The following is a 21,261-nucleotide window of genomic DNA, read 5'->3' as shown; positions in this document are numbered from 1 at the left end:
CCATATCAACCTCTCCCTCACCTGCGTTAGTTCTACCTACTCCTCTGCCCCAACATCTCCATCCTTGCTGACACTGATCATGTCCAAAAGAGAACGCCTCCCCTTCCCACTCAAAACCAGCTCTCTCTTGTCTGTCCTTCCTACCACTGTTGATAAAGCTATCATTCTCTCTGTATGACAACTCCATAGGGTTGGCAAGAGCCTTTGCTCTGCTGCTTCAATCAACGCACATATTGAGTCTCTCACCATATCTTGAAGATATATCACCCTGACATCGCTAAAATCTGCTCGTTCCTCTGCAGACCAACTGCTAAAACGCTCATCTAAGCACTAAGTGAAGGTGATAATTTCACCTTCATTACTGCAGCAGCCTTCTAATTGTCCTCCCAACACGACAACAGTTTCAAGACCCATTGGAATGCACTGCTTGGTTCCAGGTTGTTCCAGGCCTCAAGCCAGTGCACATCTTGGGCCGATCGACTTCTTTACCTTCAGGAATCACATTCTTGTGACTCTTCCATAACGGACCTGATCAGGAGAGCTTATATCTGGAAATACAGGGACAGTGTGAATTTAAGGGTCCCAGATCAACACGATAACACTTGTTATATGTTCACCATTTACTGTCTATTCACCCTGATGTCCTCTCCCATGCATTTGGTCCTCTGCCCGGCACATAGTTGGTTCCAAGCTCCACCAGCACAGCGACTACCTCTAGTCGACCCTCCAGTGCGCCTTGAACAGTGCCCATCTCAGAGTAAGTGCTCCGTAAATACAGTCCATTAACTATTATATCCCATGCTCAGCACTAATACAATCATTTTCCACGGAACTTCACTCTAAACATCGGGGACTTGTCCTCGGAAATCTGGATTTCACACCTGAGATAGCAAGGAGAGAATGGGAGTTGGTGGTCCTTTTGTTGGCTAGGGGCCATCTCTGTATGTTGCCGATTTGTACTTCCCAAGAGCTTAGTACAGTCCTCTGCGCATAGTAAGCACTCAATAAATACAAATGAATGAAATAATAATAATAATAATAATAATAATAATAATGGCATTTATTAAGCGCTTACTATGTGCAAAGCACTGTTCTAAGCGCTGAGCACTGTTCTAAGCGCTGAGCACTGTTCTAGTCTGCAAGTTCCAAGTATCCAAGCAAACAAATAAAAAATGCAGACAGAAAGGACGCAAGCCTGAAATCAGAGAACCTGAGTTCTAATTCCCCCTCCACTACATGTCGATTCTGTGACGTGACCATTTTGGTTTTCCGACATGTTGACCACATCGACAAGTCCATTTTGTTTCGACTTTGGTAAAGGCATTCCCCTCCGCTGTGTTCTGGCAACTCTTCTGTAAATGGAATTAAGACATGAAATGTGTCCAGTTTAATCAATTTATATCTACCTCAGAGCTGAGTACAGTGTTTGGTCATTGTATACACTAAACAAAAAAAAAGTGCCATAGGAAAAGAGGGGAATGTGGACTACCATTTCCAGACGAGGGAAGCCAGCCGGAATGTCCACTGATCATGAAGACCAGAGTCCCCCTAAATAGGAAAAACCATCAACACCCAGAACTCTCTTCCTCTCTTCAAAGCTCTCTTCCTTTCCCAGACTGAGCCCCCCTTTTCCCTCCCCTCCACCTTCTCCTCTCCCCATCGCCCACTCCCACCTCGCTCCTACCCACTTCCTCTCATCACAGCTCTTGTATATATTTCTACATATTTATTACTCTATTTTATTTGTACATACTATATTTATTTTATTAATGATGTGTATATACCTATAATTCTATTCTAATGGTATTGAAGCCTGTCTACTTGTTTTGTTGTCTGTCTCTCCCTTCTAGACTGTGAGCCCGTTGTTGGGTAGGGACCGTCTCTATATGTTGCCGATTTGTACTTCCCAAGCGCTTAGTACAGTGCTTTGCACACAGGAAGCGCTCAATAAATACGACTGAATGAATAAATAATACACAAAAGGATCAGGCACCTGCATTTGGAGTTTTGTGTGCATTTCTGACTGGCATTTTAGAAAGGACATGGTAGGCCTAGAGAAGGTCAGATAAAGGTAGCCAAAATGAACAGGAATGGAGAAGCTCCCTTATGAGGTTGGACTGAAAGAGTTAGAAATTCTTCAGTTTAGAAAAATACAGGCTGAAATTGAAATACATAAAATCAAGAAGGACATGGATGGGTTGAATACAAAATTATTGTCACCAAATCCCTCCACATCGGGAGGCTCAAGGTTGGTAGCTTCAAGAAAACAGAAAAGCACTTCTTGGCACAGCTGATGGGAAGCCCACAAAGTTGTGCAAGGAGAAAATATTAGTACATTCAGGAGGAATTAAGCTACATTAATGTGTAAGCGGTTCATAATTAGTACTAGAGGGGAAAGGTTAGGAATGTCAGCATTTATGTCCAGGAAAACAACTGCCAAGCACTTCCTCAGAGCATCCTTTTGCCTCTGTTGAAGACTGAGTACTGGGTGAAATGGACATTGACCCTTGTTCTTTTCCACATAAGACCGTCTCTCCTCACCTTCCAAAACTTCCTCAAAAACTCTCTCCTCCAGGAGGCTTTGCAGTCATGTCATCCTTGTAGCATTTAGGTGGTATTTGTTAAGCACTTACTATGTGCCAAGCAGTATACTAAGCACTGGGGTAGATACAGTGCAAACAGATCAGACCCACTCCCTGTCCCACATGGGGCTCACCATCTAAAATGGAGAGAGAACAGATATTTAGTCCTCATTTTACAGATGAAGAAACTGAGGCAGAGAAGTTAAATGACTTGGCCAAAGTCAAACGCAGTCAAGTGGCAGAACTATGATTAGAACCCAGGTCTCCTCTCTCAGTCCTGTGCTCTTTCCTCTAGGTCCTACTGCTTCTCGGCAGATTTTTTTATTCAACTTACTCGTTTTTTTTTTTGTTTTGTTGCTAATAGTTTTCTCTCTGCCTTCTTGTTCCCATTCTATGTATACAGTGCATTTCTGCCTGTTAATCCCATTAATTTTTAAAACCTCTTGAGGGCAAGGGCCATGTCTTCTACTTTCGTATTAATCCCAGACACCTGTCTAGTACTGTGCAGTGCTCTGCACACCAGAAGCTATCAGAATTGGAGCATTACCAACACAAGAATATCATTTTCTTATGGTGTCATGTTCTTAAGCAACTGTGTTATTCTTCCACCAGAATACCCCAATATCATCTAGGAATACTGAGGTACTCTTGTTCCATAATGTTTACCGTTTGTCAGACCCTTACAATAGAACTGTGACCGACTCTGGATTACAAACTGAAATGAGTCTAGAAAATTTGGCGAGGGCTCAGGACTAATTGTGGTATTTATTAAGCACTTATTGGGTACTAAGCCCTGGGCCAAATACAAGGTAAGTTTAGACAGGGACCCTGACGCCCAGGGGGCTCACAATCTAGATTGTGGAGGACAGATAGAAAACAGGAAAAAAGGACAAAAACAGGGAGCAACATTGGTCAGGAACAAGTCTGTAGTCATGAGCCCAATTGCCTCTTGAAACCTTAGCAGTAGCAATCACTACTGGGCCTTCACCATTTCATAAACTACCTTTGATTAGAATTTAGTAAGGATGGGTTCTGTGAACTCTTACAAATTGAACTGTATTGCACTGATCTGTTTGGTATCTGCAGAATCTGGTGCTGCTTGTTAACTAGGTAAGAATCATACTTGCTGAGAAATAGAGCTTCTAGGCAAAGTGCGATTGCAAGCAGCATTCATCTTAAGAAGAGATTAATTCTGCCTTGAGATTTTTATACGTCTCAAACAGTAAATTCAGCCTGCAAGTTTGCGTATATTGTACAGCAACATAAATCCTCCAGGAGCACATCTATTTTAGAAACTTTCATATTTTATAGTTTATATCTTCCCCTCAGAAGAATCAAGATCTAGCAGTTCCTATCTTTGTGGCATATATTGTTACGAAGTTACTGTTGGGTTTATTGAAAGGAAAGTCCGTTCTGTATTTTAGTTAAATAAATCCTACGATTTAGGAGTGGCACCATCGTAGTCCATCTAATCCATATTTCTCTCCTTCCAGCAGGACCACACAGACAGTCCCAAACTGATGAGAACCTAACGTAAATTTGGAGAAAGAGATTTCATAACCTCTCTTGGTGATCTATTCCAATGAGTAATAAACTCTATTGTTAGGAAATTTTTCTTTTATATTGAACATAAATCTCTCAAATTGTAGTTCCACTTATTTCTCTCATCTCAGTGGAGATTAAGAACAGCTGGCCACTGTTCTGATTAACATCCCTCCATATAGTTCAGGAGCACTAATATTCACTTCTCCCTCTAGGCAGACTCGGAGGGGCCTGTTCTCAACAAGTAATTGCCTGACTGGGAAGCATGCTGGCCTAATGGAAAGAGGGCCAGAGGACCTGGGTTCTAATCCTGACTCTGTTACCTATCTACCGTGTGACCTTGGACAAGCCACTTAACTTTTCTTTCCCTCATTTATATGTAAAATGGGGATTAAGACTGTGAACTCCTAACCTGATTGTTTTATATGTACCCCATCTAGTAAAATTCTTGAGTACTATAAAATTAAAAAAAAAAGCAGTGCCACCACTACCCCATTGAGGCAGGACATCTCCAAGTGCCTGTCTCAGTGAGCCAGCCTTCATGAGATCTGGCAACCTTGGCCAGTGCTAAATGGACTCCTCCCCCATATTGCTCATGTCCTTTAAGGCATCATCTATTTGAGTGATCACCAATTCTCATCACAATGTGCTTCCATCAGTCCATGTAAATATAGGTTTGTAGACAGTGGACCAGTGGGGTAAAGAAAGTTACTTAAAAATGTAAGATGAGCCCACTCTCCATACCACCCAACCAGGAGCTGCAGAACCATGCTCCTCCTGAAGCCCCTTTGTGAATGACTATGAGTGGAAGCATACAAAATAAAAAGAAATGGCCTAGCATGCTTCCTACCCTCCTGTTGCCTGAATCCAGTTTGTTGAGAAAGACTCTTAGTCCCAGTGAGCAAAATGTTGGGAATTAGAAGCTATTTGGTAATGGAAGTAGTAGAGGAAGACAGTGAGAGAGCGAGAAAGAAAAATGTAAAATTAAAAATTAACAAGTTGCCCCTTGTTTCGGTTACTAGGAGCTTGTCTCTTCCATGTTAGCCAGAAGGCAGGGGCTTCATTTCCCAGAAGCTCCCTTTCCTGAGCTAAGGCAGTGAATGGACAGATAGGTGGTTTATCTTACTTTCTGCCCTCCTGCTGTATGATCCCAGGTTGGTGGGGAAGGTATTCTTTCACTCACATAATTCTCCCTTCCTCTGATTTTTTGAGGAAGAAATGAAAGATTATTTTTGTAAGCAGTGATAGTTGTACACCCCAGGGTAGGATCAGAGGTAGTAAAATAAGTAAAACAGTTATAGGGTCCTGCAGGATTGTCTGTTGTAGATAGGACTTGAGAATGTACCATAGAAGTACGAAATTCAGTCTCAAGTGCCCTCCTACTTTCTCTTCGTTCTCCTCTCCATTCCTCCTTTTTATTCTCTTTTTTTTCTCCTGCCCCTTTTATTGCCAGACTTTAATTCCCATGTTAGTGCCCCTTCCTTGTTTGGGGATTTCAAAAAATTGGGGCAATCATGCAGTGAAATATGGAGCTGGGAATCAAATGCCTTGGGTTCTAGTCTTGGCCTGCCATAAGCCTCTTGTGTGAACATTGCAGGCTAATTAATCTCATTTCTTCATCTGCAAAATGGGGATAAGAATACCTGCCTCTCCTTACCTCATAGAGTTATGAAGTTGTACTTACAAAGGAAAAGAAAGAATTGCAATATTATTCAAAGAAGTTTTCAGACTTTTCACAGCTCCAGCATGGCAGACCAACAGTCACAATAGCTGATACAGATGTGGTGCTACTTCTGCTTCTTCCTGTCCCGCTCCTTTAGGGCAAAGCTTCACTCTAGAAGTGGCCACCAAAGTTCATTGGGAACAGCATCAGCTTCAAGCCTGAAGGATGGATGGAGAGATAGATTAGGTCCTTGGATACAGAAGGTCCCTGTAATAGAGCAGTGCAGAATACCTTAGGACCTGCTTGAATATGGCTCCCTAATGAATCCAATTTCTGTTTGCTTGTTTATGATTTTTAAAAAAGACAAAGTGGGCAGAAGCAGAAGAGGAACTAGGAATCTCTCGGTGGTGGGTTCCTCACTCACCTATACCCTGCACTTACTTCCCTTCTTTGTTCTTTTTCCTCTTCCTAACTTCTGCTAATCTTTGTCTCTTCCTTCTTTAAAGAAGGAATTCTGGGATCCTGGGCCCTAGTTAGCTTGTGCAGGATCTTAACCCTACACTTACCAAGTGAACATTACACTGCTGTTAAAAACCCAGAGGATGGAGACAAAAAAAGAGAGCCTGGGAGGAGAAGACTGAAAAGATAGAAAGCATTGTTTTATTTGCAGAATGCCATTTTAACCTCACAGGATCCTCTTGAAGTTTAGGACAGAGGTCATGGGAGGCATAAAAAGGTTTTCCATAATGTTGTAATTAGTCTTTAGCAGAGCCAAGATCTGATCCAAATCCAGTGCTGTTGTTTTTTTCCAGGTAACATGCTGTCTGGAATATGTATGATACTTTTTGGTTTTGAACATCTAAACTCATCGTTCTAAAGTTTCAGAATGTGAAGTAGTATAGAACCTAAAATAACAGATGTTTGAATTTGTAATCTGCACCCATCTCTTCTTTTTTGTCCTGTGCCCCAGGTGTTTGATGCTACTAAACCAGTAGATGAAAGTTATTCCCATTAATTGGGAAGATAATCACACCATTTGAGACTGTTTAATTTGCTATTTTCTCCATTTGAATTGCAGTGTTATCAATGCTTCCAGCATTGAGGGATGCCTTAATGCAACAACTAAATTCGGAGAGCCTCACAGCTCTGTTGAAAAGCAGGTGAGTGAATCTGTGGTGTTCTCTTGCACATTGCGCTTAGAATCTTTAGACAAAAAGCTCTTTTGAAGTGGCTATTTTATTTTCCTTGTTCCAGTAATTAAAATATAGAATATATGGATTTTCTGACTGATGCAATGTAGTATTGAATCAGTATTGGCCACGGTCATGTTTATTCATAATTTGATCATCTGAATAAAATGAGTATGAAATTGAGCTGTAAGGATTTTAGTTTTTCCTCCAGGTGATAGGTTATCTTCTAAATCTGTTCAGGAAACAGTTGTTTTTTTTAACATGCTCTTTGTCCTTATCTACAGATACTTATTGAGTGCCTTCGGGGCTTATCACATTGTTATAGGAAGAAACTATAGGGTTGAACCAGTTTGCATGGACACACTCCCTCTCCTGAGGAGTTTATAACTGTTGGGGTAGCAACAGAAGAAAAACAAAACCATCTTAAATGAAAAAAAATTAATTAAAAGTAGATATTAACAAATACAAGATATACAAGAGAGCTGGAAGTTTGGGGACTACATCACTGAGTTTAGTAAATGGTGCTACTCATGGTTATCGACTCTGTGTGGATACCTGGAATTATTTCCACAGGACATAAGTCACAAATTTATGCATATTGTGTTTGCTCTTGTTGTTCCCCTATAAACAAGCATCCTCCCTTCACCATGTCCATGAACACTGTAATAAACACTGGAGAGAATGCAGTAGAGTTAGTAGACATGCCCTGGTCCTTAAGGAACTTACAACCTAACTGGGGAGACCAACTAAACTAAATTACAGATAAGAAGGAAGGAAAGCCTTTGGCAGCTTCATTTCTTTAGTTTCTTTTGTTTCCAGTGTGGGCAGTGGGTTCCTGATTATTTTATGTGGCTGAATCATTTGCACTTGGGGAAGCTTCTCTTAGCTTGCATCTGTTGGGAATATATTCTCCAGAAATGTGAAATGTTTAGTAGTGCTAGTGTTAGGGAGCATAGCAATTCTATGTTCTGTGTTTTAGAAAATTGTGAATTTTAATATACTTTCCAGAACCATTTTTCTTTTTGAACCTCTGGATTATTTTTCATTTCTCTTAATCCCAAATGCTCTTTTTTACAATTATTTTACTTTTTGCCCCCAGACCTTCAAACAAGTTAGAAATATGGGATGATCTGAAGATAATAAGTAAGTTTACATGGGCATGTTTGTGGAATGTTTTAGGAAAAACATTCTTATTTCCAATACGAAGTTGTTTTCTTTTTTAACACCATATTATGCGATTACTTCTTTTTACAGAACTGCTCTAGACAATTTATATTCATAGTGAATGCCTATTGGCAGCCTGTAGTTGCTTTTCATTGGCATGGAGAAGAATACTGATTTAAAGTTTTGGACATCTTCAGAAAATACTAAGGCTAAAGAGGAACCAAAAAAATATATACAATTGCTAGAATATTGCATAAACCTGTCTATTCCAAAACTCTCAAATTGCAAGTTATAGATTGGGTAACTATGTTAGCCTGAATTCTGTATCTGAGATGTAATTAACTAGTTTTTCTTCCATAAATGTTGCTCAGGGACCTTTGTATTTACTCATTTTAATTAGCTTACTGCATATAAAGCACTTGCCTAAGCTATTTTTATTACCAGATTTTTTAAGAAGGCTGCTTTCTTGATAACAGCAACTAGCCCTTAAAATAGGCAAGTAACAACTTGTGCCACAGTGAATTTCCAGGAGGAAATATGGATTGGGAAAACTTTTGGTAAATTTTTATATATGAAGCAATGTGATGTAGGCGTAGGAAATCCCTGAATACTTGTTAGTGAAACTGTAATTTTTTATTTTCCCTTTTGCAAATCTAACCATGCAACTGCTTCCTGTTCCCGGTTAAGGTTTCACAAGAAGTATTGCAGCTGTGTATAGCACTTGTATGCTTGTGGTCCTTTTGCGAGTCCAGTTAAATATTATTGGAGGATACATCTACCTGGATAATGCAGCAGTTGGCAAGAATGGCACCGTAAGTTCATTAGAATAAATGTGCATGTTTCCCTTTTGTCCCCCCACCATCAACACAGTTTGGTGTATGTCCTTGTATTAGTCCTGTGAAGTAGGTAACTTTACGTTTTAGGAAACGGAGAGGTTATAGAGTGGCTTCAGCTGTAGGTTTTTATTTTCTTGTACAAAAAGTCTAAGGTTTTATTGAGATGGCTTTATAGCCATCTCTTTTCTAAGGTTTAGGGCAGGGGAGGAAGAGATTTTTGTGCACTTTTCTGTGCACCCTCTAGATGTAAGCTCCTTGTAGGCAGGGATCACGTCCACCAGCTATTGTACTTTCCCAAGCACTTAAGTACAGTACTATGCATACACTTAGTGCTCAATAAATTGTATTGATTGAATATAGAACAATTCCTGTAACAGAAAGGACTGTAAGCCTCTTATGGGCAGTGAGCAAGTATACCAACTCTGTTGTATTGTACTCTCCCAAGTGCTTAGTACAGTGCTTTGCATTCAGTAAGTGCTTAATAAATCCCATGGATTGACTGGCATTTTTTATCAAAAACTTGATTATCTTAACTTGATTTTTTATTTTTTTTGTGTGTGTGCATGCACAGATGCTTCTAGCACCTCCTGATGTTCAGCAGCAATATTTGTCAAGTATCCATCACCTTCTAGGAGACGGTAAGCTGCTTATTTGTGAGTTATCTCTTTATATTAGCTGACTTGCTTACGGCATTGTTAATAAGCAGTCGGTGTCTGTAAATTATTGTTTTTCCTTCTGTCGATAGGTCTAACCGAGTTAATAACTGTCGTTAAACAAGCGGTGCAGAAAATTTTGGGAAGGTAAAAATTGTTTTGTGAATTTGTAGTTGTGTTTGTCTCTTCCCAGTATTGATTCAGGGGGCACTAGTAGGTGACCCAAGTTGGGTGATTTTACACATAGTCATTTGGGTCATTTCTTAGTAAACTAATAGGCTCTGGCATGGTGGGGATGTGGAATAGACCTTGAAATGGTAATTTAAACTCTGTATCGACCGAGAAGACTACAGCTTTGGGATTTTTTGGGATAACGGCAGCACCTATAATCACTGGGATTTTTGCAGAATCCCCACAATTTTCCAACCTACTACCTGACCCAGCAAGAAGGGGTGATAGAAGCAGAGTCTTGAATTTGTTGCTGGGGACTCATGATTAGGAACCTTTTTAAAGAGCTAACACTTTCCAGTTCACCTAAAAGAAACTGGACGTTCAGGTAGCATGTTGGAAAAAGGCAAGGAAGGTAAATGTCTCGTGCTCCTCCACTACAGTTTGTCCCAATTTCTTTATCTCCATTTTCAGTGTTTCCCTTAAACACTCTATGTCCCTGTTGGATTTGGAGCAGAAAGTAAAAGAAATCAGAAAGATAACAGAGGAACAGAAGCCTCCATCGTGGGTGGATACTACTGGACCCAAATCTCTGCTGTGTCATTATATGATGCCAGATGAAGAAACCCCATTAGCAACTCAGGTATTTATTTTGTCGACCTTAAGTCCGCTTGTTTTGAGTTGGAGCCAGACACATAAATTGAATTAGTGGTAGTACATTGCTTAACGCACAGTAATTGCTCAGTAAGTACTACTGATTGTTTCTCTGTTCTTTAAAAGAAGGCACAGATTATCTGGTAACCAATAATACCTGGTAAAAGTTCTGACAGTGAGTTTGCATTGAGTAATCGACTGTTCTGTTGAAGTCTTAATAGCACTTTTGGGGGTTTTTTTAGGCGTGTGGACTCACAGCAGGAGATGTTACTACTATTAAACTGCTAAATGAAACAAGAGACATGTTGGAAAGGTATGAATGCAATATAATTTGTTTGTTTTAGTCCTGTTTTCTTTTTTCTCTCCATATGTGTCTGTCCTCTGTCCCCCCGACCTCCCTTCTCTTCTTCCCACTCTTCCTCCCTGCTTTAGGTAGGGAACCCCTTGTGGGTCAGGAATCATGTCTGAAACTATTCACAGAATCTTTTCAGCATGGACTTTTAAATGCTATTCCACTGTTTAATAATAATTATGCTATTTGTGAATTAATGGTGATATTTCTTAAACACTTTGTGCTAAGCACTGGGGTAAATACAATTCAGTTCTGTCAGGACCAGTCCTTGTACCCACATGGGGCTCACAGTCTTAGAGGGAGCAAGAGCAGGTATTTAACCCCCATTTTAAAGGTGAGGAAATTGAGGCACAAAGAAATTAAGTGACTTTAATAATAATAATAATAATAATGATAATTAATAAATTAAGTCCAAGGTAACAGAGAAGGCTAGTGGCAGAACCGGGATTAGAACCCAGTTCTCTTCCTAGTTCTGAGCTTTTTCCACAAGATCAGTGTTTTCCACAATGCTTCTCATTAATAATCCTTACATCTTCCTACCTCTTAGAATGTGAGCCCCAGGTGAGATAGGGGCTATTTTTGATATGATTATTTTGTATATACCCTAGAATGTTTTCTCTGTTTTTCCATTCCTTTCATTATTTTGGTTTTTTTTTTCTGGACCATTCCAATTTTCTCCATATTCTTCTTAAAATATGCATACAAAGCCCAATATAAATATTCATTTTCTTTTAGTCAGATCCACCTGAAATTGATTTTCTCAGACCAAAGAACTTCTACCCAGAGTAGTAGTTTATGTAGTATTAACAGTTTTGCGATTCTTTGTCAAACAATAATTTCATGAATTGTATTATTTTCCCCTAGGGAAGCAATAGACTTTTAAAATAAAAGCACTGAATAATACATTACGTGAAAGATTAGTTGAATAAACAAGTCTGTGCTCTCCATTTTATAGCTTGGAATGGATTCATTTCCTTCATATTTTATTAAAAGCGACGCATTGACTATTATTCATTTTATGCCAAGTTCTAGCCAGTCACCTCAGCTTAAGAACTTTAGCATTAGAAAATTAGAACTAATTCTAGAAATAATGAGGGATGTTGATTATGGCTACCTTTTGACCAGAAGAGAGACATACTTAATATTTTCCTTTCTTGATATAAGCTCTAACAGTTTTTAATGTTTTTTTTGTTTTTTTGACCATTTCTAGTCCAGATTTCAGTACAGTCTTGAACACTTGCTTAAACAGAGGTTTCAGTCGACTCCTAGATAATATGGCTGAGTTCTTTAAACCTACTGAACAGGACCTGCAACGGAAAGATTCCATGAACAGGCAAGTCACTTTTAAAAACAGTGCTGTCTTCCTGTCTCAAATAATATATTTATCATACTGTAACACGCAGGAGACCATAAGGAAATTGTAAGCAGTTTCTGCATATTAACATCACCCCCAGAAACATTTCTAGTGCTCATGTCTCTTCCTCTTAACAGCTCCTTCCTATTTTTTTCTCTTCTTCCCCCTTCCTAAGTGAAACAGCTGACACCTCAGAGGTGATAACTTTGCCTTTGAAAAAGCAAGAGAGTTTTAAGGAATGTCTTCTGTGGAAGTGCATTTTATTGCACAGTAAACTCAGTGTTGGGGCTGTGCAAACACACACACATTTGGCATATATATGTATAGATGTGTCACTATTTCAGGGTCTTATCACATGGGTTTGATTCCTCCCATCAACGTTTTTATCAAGCTCTTCTTGAACATATGCAGACTGATTCTGATACTTTTTTTAATGGCATTTCTAAGTGCTTACTTTGTGCCAGGCACAGTACTAAGCACTGGGGTAGGTACAAGATAAGCAAGTTGGATACAGTCTATTTCCCATGTGTCTCTGCTCTAGGTTTGGTTCTGCTTTGTCAAATAACCTATCTGTGTCTATGGTTGGTTTTCCCTGACTGATTCGGGTTATTATCTGAAGCTTATCTTGTCATCTGATGAGGAAGCCTCGGTGAGTTGTACCAGGTGCCCGGTGAGAAATTTTAGAGAATCAGTCAGTCAGTGGTATTTACTGAGTGCTTACTGTGTGTAGAGCACTGTATTGCGGGCTTGGGAAAGTACAGTATAATAAAGCTGGTAGATGAGATCCCTGCCCACAAGGAGCTTACAGTCTCTGGGTTACAGATAGAGGAGGTTGGTTCACTGACGAAGGTTTTTGGTGGGTTTCATTATTGGTTAGCTAAAGGTGGGGTATCCAGATAGAGTATTTTTGAAGCCCTTATTTTGTGCCAAGCATTGTTCTAAGTACTGAAGTAGATGCAAACATAACAGATCTTACTACACTCCACTCACCAGCATAGACAAAAATTGAACCTAATCATCCCCCTACCATGCCTTGTCTCTAACTCACCAACTCTGTTCTGCCACTTTCCAATCACAGCCTTCTAACCTGATCCCTCCCACTTTCCTTGCCCCTCTAATGTGGGGCTTACCCCCTACTCCACCTACCCCTGGCTATGTCACCTCATCTGTACTCCTTTCCATCCGTGGTTGCAAAAGTACAGACCCTCAATTCCACCTTCTCCACCAGCTTTAAATCCTTTACCCTCCTCACAGTCCTTCCTTGGGCCCACAGCCCTGGATCATCATCACCACCTCCTGCTTCCTCTGCTCCTGCACCTGTCCAGCTGAGCACAGTTGGTGGAAATCCAGGCTGACTTCTCCCATACACTTTCATGCTATAGCTCAGCTATGTTTTCTTCTTGACAACTCTACTATTCCTCCCTCATTTACTCACCCACACTCTCAACCCCTTGCAGTTCTTTCAGATCTTCAGCTCCTTCCTAAAGCCCCATTCCTCCCACCCTCAATTTCCATTATAACTCCTGATTACCGTGTCAGAATATTTTTTATTAAAACCAAAGCCACCGGCCATGAACTTCCCCAAATCTCCTTAACATACTGCAACACTCTACTTCTTCTTGTCTTTCTTCTTTTGTCCTCTTGGGAGAGTCCCCCACCTGCTCTTTAAATCCACTCCCTCTACCCGCTCCTCTGATCCTACCCTGTCTTACCTCCTGAAATCATTTGACTCTCCTCCCCTTCCTCAGTTCCATCTTTAATCTTTCATTTTCTTATGGCTTTTCCTCTCTGCCTTCAAACATGTGCAAGTCTCACCCATTTTCAAAAGCCCTCTCTGAACCCCGCAGATCCCTCCAGCTATAACCCCATCTCCCTGCTTCCACTCCTACTCAGACTCCTAGAATTAGTCATATACACCCATTGCCTTAATTATCTCTCCACCAACTAACTCTCTTTTCAACCCTCTGTATTCTGGTACTTGACATCTTCACTCTTCCAAGACTTCTCTCTCCAAGGACATCTATGACTTCCTGATACCTAGGGACAGCGTGGCTAGTGGAAAGATCACTTTCCATTAGACCTGGGTTCTAATCCTGATTCTGCCACTTGTCTCCTTTGTGACCTTGGGCAAGTGGCTTAACTTCTGTGTGCCAGTTTCGTATCTGCAAAATGGAGATTCAGTGCCTGTTCTCCCTCCTACTTAGACAGTGAGCCCCATGAGGGTCAGGGGCTGTGTCTGACCTGATTAGCTTGTATCTACCCCAGAGTGTAGAACAGTTCTTCACATATAGTAAACACCTAAAAACTACCATAATCATTAATAATAATGTGAATTACTAAATATTATTGAATGATTTTGTGTACTCTGGAGTCAGTGATTTTTGAAGGATCTTGAGCATCAGGAAGAGAGAAGAGTGAGGGGTAACCTCTTCAGTATAGTAATAATTGTTTTTGTTAAGTGCTTACTACGTGCCTGGTGCTGGGTAGATAGAAGATAATCATGATGGACACTTTCTGTCCCACCTGGGGACCACAGTCTTAGGGGAAGGGCAGGTATTGACTCCCCATTTTGTAGATGAAACTGAGGCACAGAGAAGTGAAGTGACTTACGCAGAGTTGCAGCAGACACGGGAAGAGCCACAATTAGAACCCAGGTCCTGTGATTCCCAAGCCCATTCTCTTCCCACTAGGCCATACTGCTTCTCTTCATCCCCATTGTGACATCATTTGCAGACTGTAGCTTAAGGAAGAGGGCTTGAAGGTTGACCTGTTTTCTGTAATCTAATGGAATATTTGAATTATTGAGGTTGATGTGATTCAAGTCTCATGAATTCAAATCGATAAAGCTTTACTATTATTTACTAGGGTGGGTGTCCCCCCCCAAGAGGTGAATATCTGAGTAATGTACTTTTTGAAAATAATTTTTATTCTTCTCAAATCATGACCCAACTGACTCATGTTTATTTTTTGTTGGCTTCTGCAGTCTCTCCAGTGTCAGCCTTCCTCTAGCTAAGATCATTCCAATAATAAATGGACAGGTCCATGCAGTATGTAGTGAAACACCTAGTCACTTTGTTCAGGTAAGAAACCCTGTTTGTTTGCTCTCATCAAAATTTGCAATCTTTTTATGTGTTTTTGACTGTTGCCATGTGGGATATCTGATATCTCTCCTCTTTTAAAAATGAATTGGAATATCCGAAGTAGAGTTGCTAGATTTCAGTTTTTCAAAAATGGGTACTAGCTGCTGTTTGGCCTTACCTTCCTTCCTTCCAATGCTGTGTAGAGTCGGGGCTTGTGTTACTCTAATCTGCATCATCTCCTAATGGACCTTTCTGAGAAAATGGACTGAGGCAATGAAATAGGAGATAATCTCATATTTTGTGGAGCATCTAACATCCGTGTTCTTACAGCAAAGTGGTATGCTCTTACATGTTTTGGCTCTCAAGGATTGAATCTGTGCCCAGATCTTGATTTCCTTAACGGAAAGTGAGAATAATTACAAATTATTCAGATGATACCTAGCCATAGAGGATCAGGTATCTACCCGACCTACTCCTCTGTTCATTCTAGTGGAAGAAAAAAGCTATCACTTTTTATCTCCCACTGACACAGGTACACAGAAAGGAGAGAGGTTGCCCACTTGGGACAAGGGTGCTACTGAAAAATAATATATAGTCCACCCCTTGACTTTCCCATCACTGTAGACAAACACCACCATCCTCCATGCCTCTCAAGCCTTGGCGTTGTCCTCGACTCATCTCTCTCATTCAACCCACATATTCAGTCTGTCTCCAAATCCTGTCGGTTCTACCTTCACAACATCACTAAAATCTGCCTTTTCTTCTCCATCCAGACTGCTGCCTTGTTAATCCAAGCACATATCCTATCCTGCCTTAATTACTGCAACAGCATCCATGCTGACCTACCTGCCTCCTGTCTCTTCCCACTTAAGTTCGTACTTCACGCTGATGTCCGGATTGTTTTTCTACAAAACCATTCGGCCCATGTTTCCTCACTTCCCAAGAGCCTGTAGTGGTTGCCCATCTACCTCTGCATCAAGCAGAAACTCCTTTCCATTGGCTTTAAAGCACTCAGTCACCTTGCCCCTTCCTACTTTACCTCACTGATTCTCTATTACAACCTGCCTCATTTACTTCGCTCCTCTAATGCCAGCCGACTCACCGAACCTCGATCTTGTCTAGTTCACTGGCGACCCTTTGCTCTTGTCCTGCCTGTGTCCTAGAACACTCTCCCCATTCATATCCAACAGACGTACGGCACTTTCAAAGCCGTATTAAAAGTACATCTTCTCTGAGGCTTTCCCTGACTAAGCCTCCATTTCTTCTTCTCCCACTCCCTCCTGCGTCTCGCTTGCAGTTGGATTTGCACCCTTTACTCATCCCACCCTCAGCCCTACATCACTTATTGTATCCATAATTTATGTGAATGTCTGGCTCGCTCTGTTTCTTGTGGGCAGAGGGAACATGTCTGCCCACTCTGTTGTATTGTACTCTCCCAAGTTCTTAGTACAGGACTCTGTGCATGGTAAGCACTCAAAAAATAACATAGATTGTTTATGCCCATCCCACTTTCTCCTGGGCATATCCTAGCTGCTCTGGCACCTCCGAAAATATACAAGCTCTGCATATTGCAGTTCTTTGATGCTCTTACTGTAATGCTGGGCATTCAACCAAAGCTGCTGTTGTATCATAGGTGACTATGTGATTTTGTGCATGAAGTGAAGTTAACCAAAAGTTTTCAGACTAGTGATAAAAAATGGTCATAAAAATTAGAAAGCCAGCAAAAAGTAATACTGCTCTTTATTGAGATTGAGGCAGTTCATTCGTTCATTCATTCATTCGTAATTATTGAACACTTTGTGCAGAGCACTGTACTAAGCACTTGGAAAGTTCAGTTCAGCAATAGAGACAATCCCTGCCCGCAACGAGCTTACAGTTTAGCTATAAAAGAAATCTTTTCTCAAAAACAAAGTTTTTCCAGGATTCCCATCAGTCATCCATTTACTTCAACCCTAATTGTTGAGTGCAAAAAGAAAAGTTGCCCTGAAGGCTTCGAAGGTATGCCCCTCTTAATCATTGTTACAGCAGACAACCCAACATGGGAGCAATGAGATTCACCGTGTGACCACATTCTGTATTGGGAAATTAGAAAGGAGAGCACTGATGTGCAGAAAATAATGGAAATTATAAAATTTGAGGTAATTGTGTTTATGTTTTTCTTGGACAGAGAACACTGCACTAAATGTTGGGAAAAAATATACAGATGGGAAATAAACACGGTCTCTGCCCGTAGGGGACTCACAATCTAAAACTATGGGAGGGGAGACTGGCGACAGTCTTGTAAGGAGAGTAAAACATAAGACAACACAAAGACGTGGGCAAGTATGTAAAATAAAAACAGAGTTCAGCAGGGTACTGTGGGGTTAAAGGAGCAGAATTTCAGGCTCCTCTTGGCTCAGCCCACAGTCACGGCAGCGACTGCTGCAGCAGCAACTGCCAGTCTCCACGAGGTTTGGTGGAGGCAGTGCCAGGCTGGCTGCTTTTCTCTGTCTTGCAAGGGTGGCTCAGGACAGGTCAAGATAGAGGCTTCTTGGGGACGTGGAGAAAAGCCTAACTGGCTTCCTGGGGGCACAACGTGGTGGTCTGGGAGAGAAGGCTGCTGCGGGCCCCGGATGTCACAGCGGAATGGCGGCAGGGTTCCCATTCGTTTTGCTTAGTGGTCTGATGGAGATGCTAAGGAGCGAGCGAGCCTGGGGCGAGTTATTTGTGGTTTGGGCTGTACAGGACATGTCGGGCAAGAGCGGGAGCCTTGGGAGCCGCATTGGGAAGGTGACAGGTTGCTGGAGGATTCGCTCGGCCATCTGGTAGAAAGAAAGCCAGGGAGCACAATGCAGCAGATTTCACACTCAGAGCTCTAATCCCGGCTCTGCTCCTTGTCTGCTATGTGATCTTAGGGCAAATCATCCCACCTCTCTGGGCCCCGGTTACCTCATCTGGAAAATCATGACCAAGATTGTGAGCCCCACGTGGGTCAGGGACTGCGTCCAACCTAATTTGCTTGTATCAACCCCAGCGCTTAGGACAGTGCCCGGCCCACAGGAAATGCTTAACAAATATCATTGTAATTTTTATTACTATTACTATTCTTCTCAAAGATTGGGGTTCTAATTCCGACTGTGGCTCATGGATGCTTATTTGACCGTAGGCAAATCACTTGACTTTTCAATTTCTTCATCTTTAAAATGTGGATTCCATATCTGTAACTTCCTTCTTAGACGGAGCGCTCCCCCCAACCTCTGCCCGCCCCGCATTCCCCCACCTCTTTCTCCCTAATCTCCTCCTCCCAGCTAACCCTACCCCCTTCCTGCACCTCCCCATCTCCTCCACACTTCCCCCTGCCTCTTTCCTCCACCTCCTTCTCCCCCATCTCCTTCCTCCTCTACACTTAGCCCTTTCCTCCCACGTCTTCCTTGCCCCACCTCTGCCTCCCCATCTCCTTTCCATCCATGGAGAAGCAGCATGGCCCAGTGGAAAGAGCATGGGCTTTGGAGTCAGAGGTCAGGGGTTCAAATGCTGGCTCCACCAGTTGTCAGCTGTGTGACTTTGGGCAAGTCACTTCATTTCTCTGGGCCTCAATGACCTCATCTGTAAAATGGGGATTAAGACTGTGAGCCCCATGTGGGAGAGCTCACCTTCTCCAGGAGGCCTTCCCAGACTGAGCCCCCTCCTTCCTCTCCCCCTCCTCTCCCTCCCCATCCCCGGCCTTACCTCCTTCCCCTCCCCACAGCAACTGTATATATGTATATATATTTGTACATATTTATTACTCCATTTATTTTGCTTGTACTTATTTATTCTATTTATTTCATTTTGTTTTGTTGTTTCATTTCATGTTTTGTTTTGTCGTCTGTCTCCCCCTTCTAGACTGTGAGCCCGCTGTTGGGTAGGGACTGTCTCTATATGTTGCCAACTTGTACTTCCCAAGCACTTAGTACAGTGCTCTGCACACAGTAAGTGCTCAATAAATACGATTGAATGAATGAATTTGATGACCAAATTGACTGCCCCCAAACTCCTCTTTCTAGTCATTTCTCAGAGCCATCAGTCATATGTATTCAGCACTTACTGTGTACAGAGTACTGTACTAAGCGCTTGGGGGAATACAGTGTAACGGAGATGGTAAATGTGTTCCCTGCCCACAACAAGCTTACAGTCTAGAGGAGGAGACAGACATTAGTATAACTAAATTACAGCTTTGTATGTAAGCGGTGAGGGGCTGAGGTGGGGCGAATATGAAGTTCTCAAAGTATACAGAGTTGATAGACATGTTCCTTGACCTTGAGGAGCTAAGTCTAGAGGAGGAGACAGACCTTAAAATAAATTATGTATGTAAGTGCTTTACGGTTGAGGGTGGTATGAATATCAAGTGCTTAAATGGTACAGATCTAAGTGCCTAGGTGACAGAGAAGGGAGAGGGAGCAGGAGAGACGAGGGCTTAATTGGAGAAGGTCACTTGGTAGAGATGTGGTTTTACTAAGGCTTTGAAGGTGGGGAGAGTTGTAGTCTGTTGGATATAGAGGGGAGGGAGTTCCAGGCCAGGGGGAGGATGTGGGAAAGGGGTCGGCCGCGAGGTAGATGAGATCGAGGCACAATGAGCAAGCTGGCGCCAGAGAAACAAAGGTGCCAACTGGACTGTAGAAGATCAGTGAGGTTAGGTAGGAAGGGGTGAGCTGATTGAAAGCCATAAAGTCGGTGGTATGGACTTTCCATTTGTCGAAACAGCACTATGGCATGCTATTTTCACCACAATTCCAGGAAAGCCAGTAACATTTTCGCTTTTATTTTGCTCTTAGCCGCCTTCTATTGCTTACCTTGGTTTCAGCAAATTGTAACATTGCATTGTCATCTCTGCCAGGATCTGTTGATGATGGAACAAGTGAAAGATTTTGCTGCTAATGTCTATGAAGCCTTCAGCACCCCACAGCAACTGGAGAAATAATGCTCCTCAAGGTAGCCACAGTAAAGCCCACTTGAGTGAAATAAGCAAAATGCCCCGCATACAGATCGGGTATTTCCAATGCATATTTTGTTACTGAATTCCTAGTGAAAAATTCATTGTTGGACAAAATGTTCATTTCATAATGGAATAAGCATATTTGGGCCAGAAAAAGTAGACACATCAGTGTTGTGGGGAGGCATGTCTGTGTCTCAGGTCCTGGGTGCAAAATAAAATTTGTATCTTTTGACCATTAATATTATTAATAGTTTCTGCACACTGTGGTTACTAGTTTCTGTTAGGCAACTTAATTCATTTTTCATAATTTGTAGAAAGATGGACTACACTGACATCAATACCAAAAAAATTTTGTTAAATTATTTGGGCCTGGGGATGTGGTGAACTTCAGAAAGTGTGCATAGTCATAAAGCCCTAATGGCTTGTCAGAAGCTGGGGGCTAGGGGTGAGGCTTATGTCCTCTCTCACTTCCCTTCAAAGAGTAAGCTCTCAGTTCTCTTTAAATAAACAGAGATTTGTCTCTTGTATAAGAGCTCAATTACTTTTGGCCATTGGCTGAGACATGTCTAAATAAAATGTTAGGGTGGTTTTTCTTCAAGCCCTACAAAATCATAAATTGATTTAGAGGTGAAAATTGTGTTGATGCTGTTCACTAACAGCTGTTATTACTTCACAGTTGTGGTGCACATTTGTTTGTAAATATCCTTAATTTTCTTTGTATTGATTTTGATCCCAGTGACTGTCTGTATTGCAATAAAGTATTTTAATGTAAAATGTGGACTCTAAGTTGAACCTCCATGATTTTTAGTCTGCTTATACCATTAGACTAGTCAAACCATTCTTTTTTTGTCTTTCAGCCCTAATTTACCTTCAGTTGGTCCCGCAATCTGATCAGTCCCTTCTGTCTGTTTATTTGTGGGGGGGTGGGAGAAAGGTAGCAGACCCACAGTGCGTTTGAACAGTCTGCCTAGAACACTAAGGTAATTGCAGTGGAAATAAATGACCCACTAAACAATATATCAACCACACCTATTAAAGAATGAGGTCATTTTACAGCATTACACAAATT

The 21,261-nt window shown here is 41.5% G+C and overlaps 1 protein-coding gene across 2 annotated transcripts in view; it reads left to right on the top strand.

Moving 5' to 3' along the window:
• The window catches only part of PEX3 (peroxisomal biogenesis factor 3), a 37,877-nt gene extending 16,899 nt beyond the window's left edge, over positions 1–20,978 (top strand). The window contains exons 3-12 of one of the 2 annotated variants that reach the window (XM_038740139.1): positions 6,866–6,947; positions 8,077–8,120; positions 8,829–8,953; positions 9,549–9,615; positions 9,723–9,777; positions 10,273–10,441; positions 10,695–10,765; positions 12,015–12,137; positions 15,142–15,238; positions 20,094–20,978. In XM_038740139.1, the coding sequence (XP_038596067.1) occupies positions 6,866–6,947; positions 8,077–8,120; positions 8,829–8,953; positions 9,549–9,615; positions 9,723–9,777; positions 10,273–10,441; positions 10,695–10,765; positions 12,015–12,137; positions 15,142–15,238; positions 20,094–20,177 (917 nt within the window). In that variant the 3' untranslated portion in view covers positions 20,178–20,978. Of the gene's footprint in view, positions 1–6,865; positions 6,948–8,076; positions 8,121–8,828; positions 8,954–9,548; positions 9,616–9,722; positions 9,778–10,272; positions 10,442–10,694; positions 10,766–12,014; positions 12,138–15,141; positions 15,239–20,031 lie in introns of both variants that reach the window. The other variant, XM_038740148.1, reaches the window with a different exon arrangement.
• The last annotated feature ends 283 nt before the right edge of the window (positions 20,979–21,261 follow it).

The sequence above is a fragment of the Tachyglossus aculeatus genome, chromosome 2 (genome assembly GCF_015852505.1).
Source record: "Tachyglossus aculeatus isolate mTacAcu1 chromosome 2, mTacAcu1.pri, whole genome shotgun sequence".
In the NCBI taxonomy this organism is placed as follows: domain Eukaryota; kingdom Metazoa; phylum Chordata; class Mammalia; order Monotremata; family Tachyglossidae; genus Tachyglossus; species Tachyglossus aculeatus.
This window is presented reverse-complemented; position numbering and strand designations above follow the sequence as displayed.